At 36.2% G+C, this 14821-nt stretch overlaps 1 protein-coding gene across 1 annotated transcript in view; it reads right to left on the reverse strand.

Moving 5' to 3' along the window:
- Window positions 1-14821, reverse strand: part of macf1a (microtubule actin crosslinking factor 1a) — a 325705-nt gene that overhangs the window by 288987 nt on the left and 21897 nt on the right. The window contains 1 exon segment of the mRNA XM_055156981.1: window positions 1810-1899. Coding sequence (XP_055012956.1) covers window positions 1810-1899 — 90 coding nt within the window.

Consider the following 14821-nt stretch of genomic DNA (forward strand, 5'->3'; position numbering starts at 1 on the left):
ATAAACCAAATGTACAAGGTATAATGTAAATAAATAAAATACGACATTATGTTATATTATTTTACCTTGATTTGAACAGGTTTTATTATTTTTGTCTTTTTTTTTTACATTAAAGACAAGATAAGAGACAAGAGATAATGCAAAAAAAAAAAAAAAAAAATAAATAAATAAAATATAATATATATATATATATATATATATATATATATATATATATATATATATTACATTATATTATTTGGCCTTGATTTGGACAGTTTTTATTATTTTATATAGTTATATATAAATATATATATATATATATTTTTTTTTTTACATTAAACCAAATGTACAAGAGATCATGTTAAATAAAAATACTGTATTATTTTACTTTGGTTTGAACAGTTTTTTTTTTTTTTTTATATATAATCATTTTTTATTTCTTTTTGTGCAAATTAATTTATGTTGAGGCAAAATTATTGATACTTTGCAGCTGATGTCATCAACGTTCACAGAGGGTATGATGCTAACTGTAGGCACTGCTCTGTCTGAGGCTTTGTTAGACTTTAATCTCATCTGAGTTTGCTATGCTTTTTTTACTTGAAAATCAAACTCCTAAACAGAACCATGACGGCCTGTATTGATCATTGTCTCCTGAAAATGTGCTGTTTTCAGACTATCTTAAAACATATTTGGCAGTGTTTGCTAATGTGCATTGTGTCATCATGGTAACTGTGAAACATTCCGCCACAGACATACATTCAGAACACCGCTGGCATAAAGTCACTGCAAAGTATCAATACTACTTTTTTAGAAACCACAAGTAGCTGTTTGAATTCTGGAATTATGTCAGTCCTGGTCAGAAATTCCTCAAAAAATAACAAAGTAGTAAGCATAATTGACTAAAACCTGTTCAAACCAAGATAATATTCTGAATTTAAACCATTCAGCCACATGCTTGTATTATTTTTGCATTATTTTAAGAGATACAGGAGCGTGGATGTCTGCGGTAACAGAGGTCGCAGAGCCCGGGGACAGTCCAGAGTCAGCAGTCTGTCCCCGTCTGTGGGTGGAGCGTGTCCTTTATCCTTAACATCAAAACGACTAAGTGTCCACATCAGCAAAATGTCAAAGGTAAAGTCTCTGCCTAGTGTAGGACTCAAAAAAAAAAGTTTAATTTAGCCTCAAAACGTGTACATTTACATCATTAAACATACTGTAATTACCAAGATGATGACAAATTAGTACAGTTGCCATAGTAATAAGACTTAAAATCTAAATATCATGTAATTTGAATGGTTAAAAGTCCTCAAAATGGCGCCTATAAACAACAAGCTGAAAACCAAGAGTGAACCAAATAACACAGTAAATAAAATCGATACTATTTTCACATTTTACATTATAACACATTAGTCGATGATGGTGGATCCACAAAAAATGCATATAAATTCGTTAAGTTATTAATCGCTATGGCAACAGTCGTAATTATCTATCACGTGTAGAGAAAATTATGTCCAGTACCATTTTTTACCAGCAGCTGTACCTTCAAATCAACATGAAATTACTACAAACGCACTGCAAATTTCTCTGATCTGGCCAAGATTTTAAAACTTATATCAGGTTATTCATCTTGTTTTCAGATTTATTATTTACTGAGAACACCAGAGACTGCTTAATTCTAGTCTAGAGGTAGTTTATTTTAAGATAAGTTGTCAAGTAAAGTTATCTTGCTGCGTGGATGGATAATTTCACAACTTTTTCTGATAGATTTAAGTGTTTATATCTTAAATTTTGGCTTCTTTTTCGTGTTTCGTGAGACATTTTACATACCAGCGTGACTCCAGAGAGGACTTCTAATAATGAGATGAGGTTGTGTCCGTCCCTCAGGTCCTCGTACAGGTCGGTGATGTGCTTCCTCACCTGGGACACCGCCGGCCAATCAGACGAGAGCAAGGAGAGAGGAGGAAATGCCATAAAAGGACAAAGAGAAAAACAACAACAACACAAGTTAGTAAAAAACAAAGCCTAAGAAATCTGTGATATAGAAAGAATAAGAAATCAGAAGCCAATTTAGATGTCGACAAACAAATATAAATGTTGAAATGCATTGAGCTCTTATATAAATTTTGCAAATCTCAAATAAATTAACTTAATCCTTCAAAATATTTCGCAAATCTTGTCCCAATCAGATAAAAACAATTTTTTTTTTCTCCACAATTTGTTTAAGTCTAATTTGTGTTGACATGTGCTCCCATTAAACTGCTGACTGAACTGGTGTCAGGCGTTTCCATGACGACCGAGCAGGAAGTACCAGCTGTGTTCTGACTCTGTTGCCATGACGCTGCCATGGCGACAGGGCGACGAGGTTACCAGGCAGACTGAGCAAGAACTGATACTGAACAAAAAAGAATAAAAACTAAAACTACATGAAACTAAACTAATATTTTGAGTTGAAACTTGTGTTATGTTGAAATCGGACTATTTATTTTTATTTTCTATTTTCTTATTACTGTGGTTTTGAGATTGGTGTCAAGTAATGAGCCTTTTCCTCTGTATAGAAATTTACTTTTATTTTAATATTGTGGCAACACTGGCTATTCTATTCTATTTTATTTTATTCAATTCATTTTATTTTCAATTCCATTTTATTTTATTTTATTCTATTCTATTTTATTTTTTTATAATTTATTTTAATATTTATTTATTTATGTATTTATTATATTTATTAATAAGACAGTGACAGTGCACAATTTACATTAACCTTAACAGGAGAGATGCATTGTACCAGGTTCACGTTCACATGCACACCAAAGTCAAACTATTATCTAATTTATGGACATTAAAGATTATTTAAATGATAAATAAACCACAAAATCTGATGTGAAAAAGAACAGAATTTGTTAATTTTGCTGTTTACATTGTTTCTGTCATTTTAATAATCTCGTAATTTAAACATAATCTGATTGAGTGTTTTATCTTCATTTTCGAGTGCCTTGTTCTATTTTCTTTTTTGTGGTCTATTGGGGGAAATTCCAGTGTTGCAGTATGAAGCTTTAGGTCCTATGTTATGCCAAAATTGACTCTTGTGAGCTTTTAGTCATATTATAATGTTGTTACCTCATCAAAAACAGACCTGGAGCTGTGTTTTGTTTCATTCACACACGTTTAACACACAAATCCTGCATGTTTAGGCTGAGCTCAATTCCACTTTGTGATGTCATGTGGTAATACAGAAGTGCTCCACTGTGTTTCATGAGAATCATTTGAATCATTTCAGCCTTGGAATTTACTCAACAAAAGGTAAAACGAGCTGTTAACTTGAAAACTACCACTACATGACATCACAAGGTAGAAGAGAGCATCTTGAGCTTTTGAGATGTAAACAGACTAATAATAAAAAGTTACTCAAATGTGTGAATGAAACAAAACACAACTCCAGGTGTGTTTTTGAGGAGGAAACCACATAATAACATGACTAAAAGCCCACAAGAGTCAATTTTACGTAATATAAAACCTTTAAAGTTCAAGCTGCAACACCGGAATTTCCCCAATGTGGCACAAATAAACATTCTCTTATCTTATCCTGTAAATGTAGCCCCTGATTTTAATATAACACAACAATTATATTCAACAGTGAGCACTGTTGGGCAAGTTACTTTAAAACTGTAATGTGTTACTTATGACTTATTACTGTCATTTCAAAGTAATTCGTTACATTACAATATTACTGTATTTCAAATGTAAAACATTACACGACTATTGTAGCACTTTTATTTTAAGTTACTCTCACCAAAATAACTGCGAAGAAGTTGAACCTTTGTGCCGTATATGGACTGAACTAGGACTAAACCAGGACTAAACCAGGACTGAACTAGGACTAAACCAGGACTAAACCAAAACTGAACCAGAGCTGAACTTGGACTGAATCAGGACTAAACCAGGACTGAAAAAAGACTGAACCAAGATTGAACCAGGTCTAAACCAGGTCTAAACCAGGACTACACCAGGATTGAACCAAGATTGAACCAGGTCTAAACCAGGACTAAATCAGACTAAACCAGGACTAAACCAGGATTGAACCAAGATTGAACCAGGTCTAAACCAGGTCTAAACCAGGACTACACCAGGATTGAACCAAGATTGAACCAGGTCTAAACCAGGACTAAACCCAGACTAAACCAGGACTGAACCAGGACTAAACCAAAACTGAACCAGATCTGAACCCAGACTAAACCAGGACTAAACCAGGATTGAACCAGGTCTAACTCAGAACTGAACCAGGACTAAACCAGGTCTAAACAGCGTGGAGTTCTGTGCCGGTCCTTTCTGTGATTTTAGCGAATTTGTATGAAGAAAAACAAAAAACCCACCACTTCAATCCAGTTAAAAAAAGCAATGAAACGCGGGTTACTCACATTTGTACTGAGTAAAATATTTTTTAAAAATTTCCCTGTAATCCCTTACATTACTGTGTTACAGCAAAAAGCAACGCATTATAGTAATTTATTACTTTTATAACACTGACGGTGAGTGACTGAAACTGTAAATGCACAATATCTGTTCTCATAATTCAAATCTCAACTCTTACTTCCTCTGTAGAAATCAAAACACAACTCATTTTCTAACACTGAAATGACTTGTGGTTGTAAACACAAACTTTTAATGACTGTGCAGATGTCACAGACTGTCCCCGCTCTTGGCACAAACACAAAAAGTACCTGCATTGAGGCTCCTGTCCAGTCTGCACCTGCTCCGTTCTCTACTTTCTACTGCAGTCCTGGACCTGGGACAAACACGCACTGCTCTGATCCACCAGCAGAGGGCAGGACCGCCACAACAACTCACTCTGTCCTTCACCATAAATCACCAACTCTGATTATTCAATAAAACGACATTATGTAAACACGCTAACTAGATTAAGTGCAGAGGGTTATCACGGGTTTACACAGCCTCTCTGCCTTTATTGTGAAGTGTGTAAAACATTCGAGCTGACAGTGGAGTTGATTGATGAGTTACAAGATTATAACAGGATTATAACCGGGATTTAAATCTTAGTGAGATGATAAAAGGCGGTTTTATTGGAGCTGTTTGGGACAGTTTCAATTTTAAACGCAGCTTAAAGGTTTTATATTATACAAAATTGACTCTTGAGAGCTTTTAGTTGTGTTATAATGTTGTTTCCTCCTCAAAAACGGACCCGGAATTGTGTTTTGTTTCATTCACATGTTTGAGAATATTTTATTATTATTATTAGTCTACATTTCCAAAGCTCAAAACGCTCTGTTCCACTGTGTGATGTCATGAAGCGATAGTTTTAAAGTCATATTTTAGCTTTTGTTCAGTAGAGATTTGAAATTTCAGAGCTGAAATTATCCAAATGGAGTTAAGGCTGTGCAATTAATCAAATTTTGATCGCAATTTCGATTTGTGCGTCAAACAATCTCCAAACTCATATAGTCGAGTTGAAATGATAAAGCATAACAAAGGGATTTTTATATAAATAAGTACTTTTATTTTATTTTTTAAACACAGAGATTGTGGAACAGCTGGATATATAGTTTATTATTCTAGATACATTGATCTTTTTCTATGCCTTATTTCATGTTCAAAGTATATTTTATTCATTTTATGTTTTATACATCACAAAACAGCTCAAAGGTTCATATTTGTAGCCTGAATTTATTTTCAGTTTGAAAGTTTTGCATAAATTATCAATAACAAAGTGATTTCTTTAGAGAAATGCTGAATAAATGCATCGTGTAAGTAAAAAACATTCATTTGAATAATCGTGGTTTCAATATTTACCAAAATAATCGTTATAATGGTTTTGTCCCTAATCGAGCAGCTCTACATAGGGTTTAAAAACACAGTGGAGCACTTCCTGTATGACATGACAACACAAGGTGGAACAGAGTGTTTTCTGTTTGAGAGAAGAACTCTAAACATGCACCTAAGGACTTGTGTGTTAAACATGTAAAAAACACAACTCTGAGTATGTTTGTGATGTTTATGATCAGGGGTGTACACAAATATTGAAATATCGATATATCGTATCGTTTAATTTGATGATACAGTATCAGTATCGTGGGTTGCTATATTGATATATCGTCAAGAGTATTTTTAGGTATATTTTACTAAATTACAATTATTACAACTGTGTAAATTATAGTATAATATTTTAATGTTTTTTTTTTCCATATTAACTTTTTACAGAATTTAGTGGATTTAGTTTCACAGCCATGATTTAACCTTTGTTTTTCACTGAACTATATCAAATCAATTTTAAAATTATCATATCGAACTGTATAGAATCAAAAGTGCACCGTATCGAAAAGCGTATCGTATCGTGGCGTGTGCATCAAAGTATGTATCGTATCGACAAATTCTTAATGATGCCCAGCCCTATCTGTGATGAGAAAACAGCATTATAACAGATATGAAAATAGAGTAATATGGGCACACATTATGCTCTTTCTCTTCTAAATCTCTGTTCCACCTTGTGATGTCATGAAGCAGTAGTTTAAGTTAACCGTTACCTTTAGTTCAGTAGAGACTTGAAATTTAAGAGCTGAAATTATCTAAATATGTAGAACTTGTGTCTTAAATATGTCAAAACACAAAAAACATTAAAACACAGATCAGCACATTGACTCTGAGTCCATATTACTGTCACTCTGGTCTTTCTATTAAATGTAACGGTGCCAGTTGTCTGTGGCCCTCAGCTGCCTCGGTGAGTGACAGGTGTAAATGCGTTCACAAAGACTCGCTGTATTCAACACTGACCAGAAACACGCACAAATATATCAGTGTATGAGACCAGAGCGTCGCATCAGCTCAAGTCAATGCACATGACTAAACACTGTTAGTTACTGGAAGCATTTTGTCACAGGAACGAAAATATGAAAGCTCTGTTATTATTAAGAATATGACATGCTGGTTGGTTATTTAAGTAATAAACTGTAAATTGTCACACTTATATGGCGCTTTTCTACTTTCAAGTAACTCAAAACTCATTACAGGGTTCCCACTCTTTTTCACTGACATAATTTCAAAACTTTTTATAACTCAAGGTGAATTTTCCATGACTTTGCGGCACCTACATGTGTAGAATTGATCAGACTTTCAGGGTTAAATATGAAATGTTAACCCTTTTTACTCACCTTATGGTTTGGGATTATAGTTTTTAACATTCAAAATACTGTCAGTGCATTTATTGTCGTTTCTTTTTAAACAAAAGGTGCAGACGTTCAGAAATAATAATAATAGTCTAATGATAACTTAACAGAACGCTGTAGTTGCGTGAAAGAGATACTAAAATTCCATGACTTTTCCAAAATATTCATTGAATTCACAAAGTTCCATGACTTTTCCAAGCCTGGAAAAGGACATTTTCAATTTCCATGACTTTACCAGGATTTCCATGACCGTGGGAACCTTGTCATAAAGTTAAATTAGGGGAGGGAGGTCGGATATGGAAATATGTTTTCTTCTTGCTACTCCTTTTGCGCATTTATTTTGTGGTTGTTTTGTTTCTGGTTTGATTGCACTAATGTCCAATATGGATAAAAATAAAGTAAGTAAAATAACTTGTCCAAAATAAATACATAAATGAAAAATGAAATGAATGAGAGCTTTGTACATCAGGGAACCACTCACACACTCACACACCAGAGTAGCAGACACTGGGGACGAGGTGGGTTAAGTGTCTTGAGCAATAACAATAACAGCATTCATCTGTGGGAGCTGGCATCGCACCGCCAACCTGTAGGTCAGTGGATTAGACCGCTTTACTAATGAAGTTTATGTCGAGAGCGGGATTCAAACCGCCAACCTTCAGACCAGAGGACGAGCACTTTATACTGTGCAACAGTTCATTACAGCTGAAGTGAAGAACAGGCGGTGTAAACAATAACTAACATAACTTATAGGAAATGTTATCGCTTAGGTTCAAACAGACGTATGAGGACTTATTCATGTAAGTGAGTTAAAGTTTAGGGGTAATATGAAAGAGTATTTTAAAAATAAAAGTAAAAAAAAATAATTTGATGAAGCGTTATTTAAGAGCCAAGTATGTAAGTAAATTAAAGTTTAAAGTTATCGAAACATATTCAAATCAATCAAGTACTTTCGCATTTTTTCATGGTTTGGGTGTTTCCTGTGACTTATACATTAAACTTTTCCCACTGACAGCTGGGAGAGAAGCACCACTGTCACTTCGCTCTACTGCACATGTCTCCTGCAGAAGAAAGAGAAAGAGCCACTGTTCTGTCCAGTAATGTGTCAGTCGATCGCAGCATTACTTCTGTATCGCTGACAATTTAAAACTTAAACAAACATAAACACAACCGAAACCATCCTGTCGGGATTCAGAAAGGCTGGAATAATTCTAACTGCTGATGCTGAGTCTGACAACACCTACACAGAAGAAACAGCGGCGCTCTGTTTACCTCCGAAAGTCGCGGAGTTGCTGAGGAGTGACAACGAGGATGAAGAATTGAGTGGATTTAGTGATTTGGAGTGAAATGGAGAGTTTGTTAAACTTGTTCTGTTGTTTATGTTATAGTTTATCTGAAGAACTGTTCATATGTGACGTTAACAGCCTGTTGTTCTCTGTTTTGTTGTTTTTGTGTTGATTCCTGGTCTCTGATTTTATAAAATACATTTCCCCCAAAAAGTGCGACGAGACTTTTACTCAAGAGCAACTTACAGTCCAAAAAATACAGTAGTTATTCCATTACATTGTGCATGAATAATACAGATGGTGAATACAAATGTGTGATTATGATGCAGTATGAGTCTGTCAGCAGTCACACTTTTAAGCCTGTAACGATTATCGGTTTGACCTGTATTGTAACTCAGACCTTTTATTAACAGCTGTTCCTCTAAACAGGAAGTGTCTGTGTGTGATGTGCCAGCTGCTTCAGAGGGGCACATGGGCCCAGAATGCCCTTCACTGCCCTGAGGATACACAGGACACACACAGGACACACACAGGACACACACTGGACACACACACTGCACACACTGTCACAGGCTTAAACAGGAGGGCGCGTGCTCTGACATGTGTTTGGACAGACACCGTCAACTGTAAAAATATTTAAGGTGCAGTTGTTAATGTGCGGACAGTCCCTGAATGTGACCCTCAGCAGATCTTGACTTGCACTCAGAACTCAGGACTGAAGCCTGGACAAAATCTGGTCTAGATCAGAAGGTGGGCAACTCAATTCTGCATAATATTAATTGTATTTCTTTATAAAAAGCAGTAAATATCATCGTTTTGACGAGCTCGTGAGACTGGTAAGATTAAAATTATGACTAAGCAATGAAAAAGTGAGGCTGCCTCACAAAAAATGTCATTAAAAAACACCTCTAAAATAAAAGCAATGCAGCTTTAGTCCGTGCATGAGGTAAAATTATAAAATATGTTTATTTTGTAATTCCAAATGAGCTTAAATAGGCCGGTCAGAGTCAACCAAAGAGCCGTCTAGAGCAAGATCACAATGAAGTAATTTGAAGTTTTAAGTGTTCATATACTGTATTGCCAGAAGAAACTGAGATTATAAAGGGTCAGAATGATTGTTTCATAGCTATTTAAGTTGATTTACTCTTCTTGTGGGATATAGAGGAATGATTCAATTACTATAACTTTTCGCCATCACTAGAAGTAATGGTTTTAGCACTTTTCTTCACTAAACTACCCATAAAAAATTTAAACTATCATTTGCTAGGATAAAATTCACTCTCCCATATGAGGCTCTTTTTATTTTAGCCAAAGACCAAATCAAACTACCTCAAATCTTATAAATAGTATCTTATAAATATCTTATAAATCAGGCCCAGATTGCATTATCACATATTTAAAGGTTCTGTATTGCACAAAAGTGACTCTTGTGAGATTTAAGTCATGTTTTAATGTTGTTACCTCATCAAAAACAGACCTGAAGTTGTTTGTTTCCTCCTGTCTAAACCTCCAAGGCTCAAAATGCTCTGCTAGTTCGGTAGAGATCGGCAATTCCAGGACTGAAATCATCCGAATGATTCTAATGAAGGTGTATGGAGTTTAAAAACACAGTGGAGCACTTCCTGTATCACCACATGACATCACAAGGTGGAAAAGAGTTCAGTTTGAGAGAAGAACTCAACCTAAATATGCAGGATTTGTGAGTTAAATCTTTGTGAATGAAACAAAACACAACTCCAGATATGTTTGCGATGAGGAAACAACATCATAACCAGTGTTGGGAAGGTGACTTTTAAAATGTAATCCCCTACAGATTACAGATTACACACCCCAAAAAGTAGTTTGTAACTTAATCCATTAAATTACTTAAAGTGAGCAACGTAATCTGAATACTTTGGATTACTTGATTTGCTGTAGAGAAGCAATGACGAGGATATCGTAAGATAAGATGTTTTGTCTGATAAAAGAAAATGAAAAGCCCAGACTTTACTCAAGCAAATTAAAATATTATTGATAGAAGACGAGGAGACACGGTCCACGCAGCATGATTTAGTCCTGTTAAATCCTGGTTTAGTCCTGGTTTAGATCTAGTTTAGATCAAATTTCAATCTAGTTTAGACCTGGTTTTAGTCCTGGTTTTAGTCCTGGTTTAGACCTGGTTTAGATCTAGTTTAGATCTAGTTTAGATCTAGTTTAGATCTGGTTTTAGTCCTGGTTTTAGACCTGATTTTAGTCCTGGTTTAGTCATGGTTTAGACCTGGTTTTAGACCTGATTTAGACCTGGTTTTAGACCTGGTTTAGACCTGGTTTTAGACCTGATTTAGACCTGGTTTTAGACCTGGTTTAGACCTGGTTTAAACCTGGTTTAATGTCCGGCAATGAGTGGAATTACCAAACAAAAAAATATAGCCCAAAATGTGAAAACAGGAAAATATCGCCATGTAATCCATTTACTTCAACAAAGTAACTGTAATCTAATTACCACTCACTGAAACAGTAACTGTAACTAAATACAGTTACTCATAATTTGTCCTCTGATTACGTAACTCCAGTACTTGTAATCTGTTACTCCCCAACACTGATCATAACAGATCAGAAAGTGGCATAATATCATAACATACTCTATATTTTTGTAATTTCTTATCCAAACAAACTTTCATTCACAAATCTTACGCAAAAATCTATAAAGTCGACTATCCTGAGCTGTGGCTAAACTTAACAGAAAGTGAAAGCTTCCGGTCTCCTTCTAAAGTCTTAATCCAAACCAAATTTAAGGAACCCAAGTCAACATAACCCAGGTTCAGTCTGAGTACTGCATGCCAAAAGTACTTGAGTGACTGCAGTAGTGGCCTATATTTGTTCTGTATATATAAACAGTGGTGTTGTGAGGACCGCCCTGAATACCCGAGTCACACAAAAGACTAACCACACTCAAATATGACTCAGTAAATACACACAGATGATGTCACGGGGAAAGAAGCTGTTTACAATGTACTCAGATTGTACATTAACGTATGAGGACTAGACTGGAAAACTACTCTTTATATGAATATTATCAAAAGTATTGTGATAATACTTTGGGTTTATGTGGGGACTTTCCAGACTCCCACAATTCCCCAAAGATGCATTGTGTAAGTTTTCTGTTGGAGGGTCCTTCTAATGCTTTTCTCCAGGACTAAAACCAGGTCTAAATCAGGACTAAAATCCAGTCTAAACCAGGACTAAATCCAGGTCTAAACCAGGTCTAAAACCAGGTCTAAACCAGGACTAAAACTCGGTCTAAAACCAGGACTAAAACCAGGACTAAACCAGGACTAAAATCAGGACTAAAACCAGGTCTAAAACCAGGACTAAAACCAGGTCTAAACCAGGTCTAAACCAGGTGTAAACCAGGTGTAAACCAGAACTAAAGCCAGGACTAAAATTAGGACTAAAATCAGGTCTAAGCCAGGACTAAAACCAGGACTAAAATCAGGACTAAAACCAGGACTAAAACCAGGACTAAAATTAGGTCTAAAATTAGGTCTAAACCAGGTCTAAAACCAGGTCTAAACCAGGACTAAAACTCGGTCTAAAACCAGGACTAAAACCAGGACTAAAATTAGGTCTAAACCAGGTCTAAAATCAGGTCTAAACCAGGACTAAAGACAGGACTCATAAGGGGAGTCTCATATTCACCTAATTTGAAAACCCCTGATGTAAACCAAACCAGACCAAGTTACAGGTCAGGTGTGTGGAGGGGCGACCTCACTCACAGTCAGAATGTCTGTTTTCTAGGTATTTTTGAGCTATAAAACCATCTGTAATTGAATAAATGCAGTAGTAGTACAGTAGATCTGTTTAATGTCACATTGTGGAACATTCCAGGCCGAGCAGTGACATCTCCATACTCCAGAAACAAGCAGGTGAAGGACCCTCCGCCAGAAAAGTTACACAATGCGCCTTTAAATTGCATCATTCATTCACTACATATTCAGTGGTGGTACGACACTGAAGCTGATCTGCACCATCTGTCGCTCTCTCACCAACAACACACACTCACACTCACACACACACACACACACACACACACACACACACACACACACACACAAACACAGACACACACACACAAACAGACAAATAGACAAACACACAAACACCCACATATCAGGTTGTGTGGGTGAAGTGACACATTGGCAGTTTTATTCCATCACATTTTGGTGTCAATGCTCCCAATTAGGGATGGGCATGATTTATCGATTAATCGATAATTGATCATTAAGAATTTCGTCGATTACATTAATTTTAATCGACAAACCGAATGTAGGTTGCTGTGCGTAGTGTGACCAAACAGGTCCGTACATGTGTCTCTCTGCATCAGAAGGAGCGAGACACAAACAGTCAGTCAGTCTGCTGCGTACCGAAGCACAAATGCGTATTTAACGATGACTTCTACAAGAAAGTCCACGCTTTCCGTTGCGTTCGGGACAAGTGTGAGCCCATGTGCACAGTGAACAAAGCAGGAACATATGTTTCGGTGTCCAGTGGGAAAAAGTTTTACCAGGTGAGAGTCGCGCAATGTCGAAGACGAGTCCCCACCTCCCTCCCCCGTACGGTGTCCTGGTTTTGACAAACGCAAATCTGGTCACACTAACCTGTATTCACCTGAGTCATGTCTTTTAATCCGACAGAAGTTGACCGCATCAGCGACACAAGAGCTGTAGTTTTATCTTCGCTTAGTTTATGCAAATTAGCGATGCAGTTTTAAGTTTCATTTCTGTGAGAGTTGCGCAAAACTGAATTAAACACATTAATAATTAATAATGTCAAACGGATTGATGTGGCTCTAGAGTCGTTACGGTTTATATGTCGTAAAGTTGAATTTATGTATGCAGGTTAGTAGTGCAGATAGTAATAATAATGATGATAATTTTAATATAAAAACGTTAATGATTCGTTAATTCTTCCGACGATCGATTAAGAAAATTTCATCGAATGCCCATCCCTACTCCCAATGCTCAAATTTGGGAAATATTTCTGATTATTTAAAGACGGGACATTTTATGCACCCGAATAATGTCACTTTTATTAACCCTTCCAGACCGACGGTATTGTGTACGATACCGGCGGACAAGTTTTCTATAACAACCATAAGCGATAGAAACTTGCTTTTTTTCCTTGGAAAGTTGACAGTTGCTAATCTGATTCATCAGTCGGTTTCACTTCGTTGGAAACCGTCTGACCTCGCAGCATTAGGATTCGTTTGCTCGACAGTAGGCGGGTGCTTTTTGTCATTTAACCAATTGCTGCTATTTAGTCGTGACGTACGTAATGGGCCAAATCCTGTAGGAAGAAGGGCAATAACGTTTTTCCCCTTGATAAAATTCACCACGCATTCTCTTTGTTCCAACTTGAAATCGTCAATCTCGGGAATTGTTGCTAAAACAGAATGTCTGTCTTCGTCTACATCCATCTCGACCACTTTGCTTCGCCTTCGCTGATTGGCCAGGGTGCGATCTACAACTTCTGGGGTGCTTGCGAACTGTCTAGTGTTTTCTTATTCCTGACCTTGTCGCTGGAGAGAAATGAAATTGAGCCGAGGCATTAGGTGGCTCCAGCCCGGCTAGACAGTTGTGACTTTCCAAGCATATTTCCGGCTTTATCCTATGTCACATGAAAACGAGTGCCCAATAGGAACTTTGTTTTCCAAAAATGTATGAACTTTTTTTTTTTTGTTTTGAGGGCAATAAGGACATTTTTAGTTTACTTACAGACTTGATATGTTGCACTTTTGTAGGTAAGGCCCCAAATTAAATTTTTTTTATGTCCAAAAAGTAGTTTATACATGTTTACTGTGTGTTTTGTTTGAAAGAGTGTGAATTTTATTTGTATTTCTGGTCCTATAGCTTTTAAAACATCCACATGACACAACTACAGCGTGCAGATTGTGAAATAACAGGTTGTACTGAAAAAAGAATGTATAACACTTCATTAGGAGGTAAAAGGTTGATTTTTAATAGCAAAATTAAGAAAAATAAATCCAGGCGAGGAAAAATATACTAAAATTGCCCTTAGGAAGGGTTAAAGTTTTATATTTTTCTAATTTGCTGATCAGTATTTATAATTTGGATAAGTCAGCATTTCAGTTCTGTTTTAAAGTCTGTCACTCTGAGGAAAACATGAACATGACAAAAATAGGGGAGTTTTGTCGTTACGGTCATTGCATTCAGAGAGAAGCGGTGCAAGAGGAAGTTCAAATCTAAAACACGACCGGGCCAATCCTTTCAACGCACGTCTAAATAAACTCTGACATAACTGCACTGTAACTCCTCGTTTTGGTAATTAATTCGTTCCTCGCTGACCTTAAACCTCTCTCCCTCTCGCTGTGACTGTGGCCTA

The sequence above is a fragment of the Boleophthalmus pectinirostris genome, unplaced genomic scaffold, assembly GCF_026225935.1.
Source record: "Boleophthalmus pectinirostris isolate CB_2022bp ecotype Guang Dong unplaced genomic scaffold, ASM2622593v1 HiC_scaffold_21, whole genome shotgun sequence".
Lineage (NCBI taxonomy): Eukaryota > Metazoa > Chordata > Actinopteri > Gobiiformes > Gobiidae > Boleophthalmus > Boleophthalmus pectinirostris.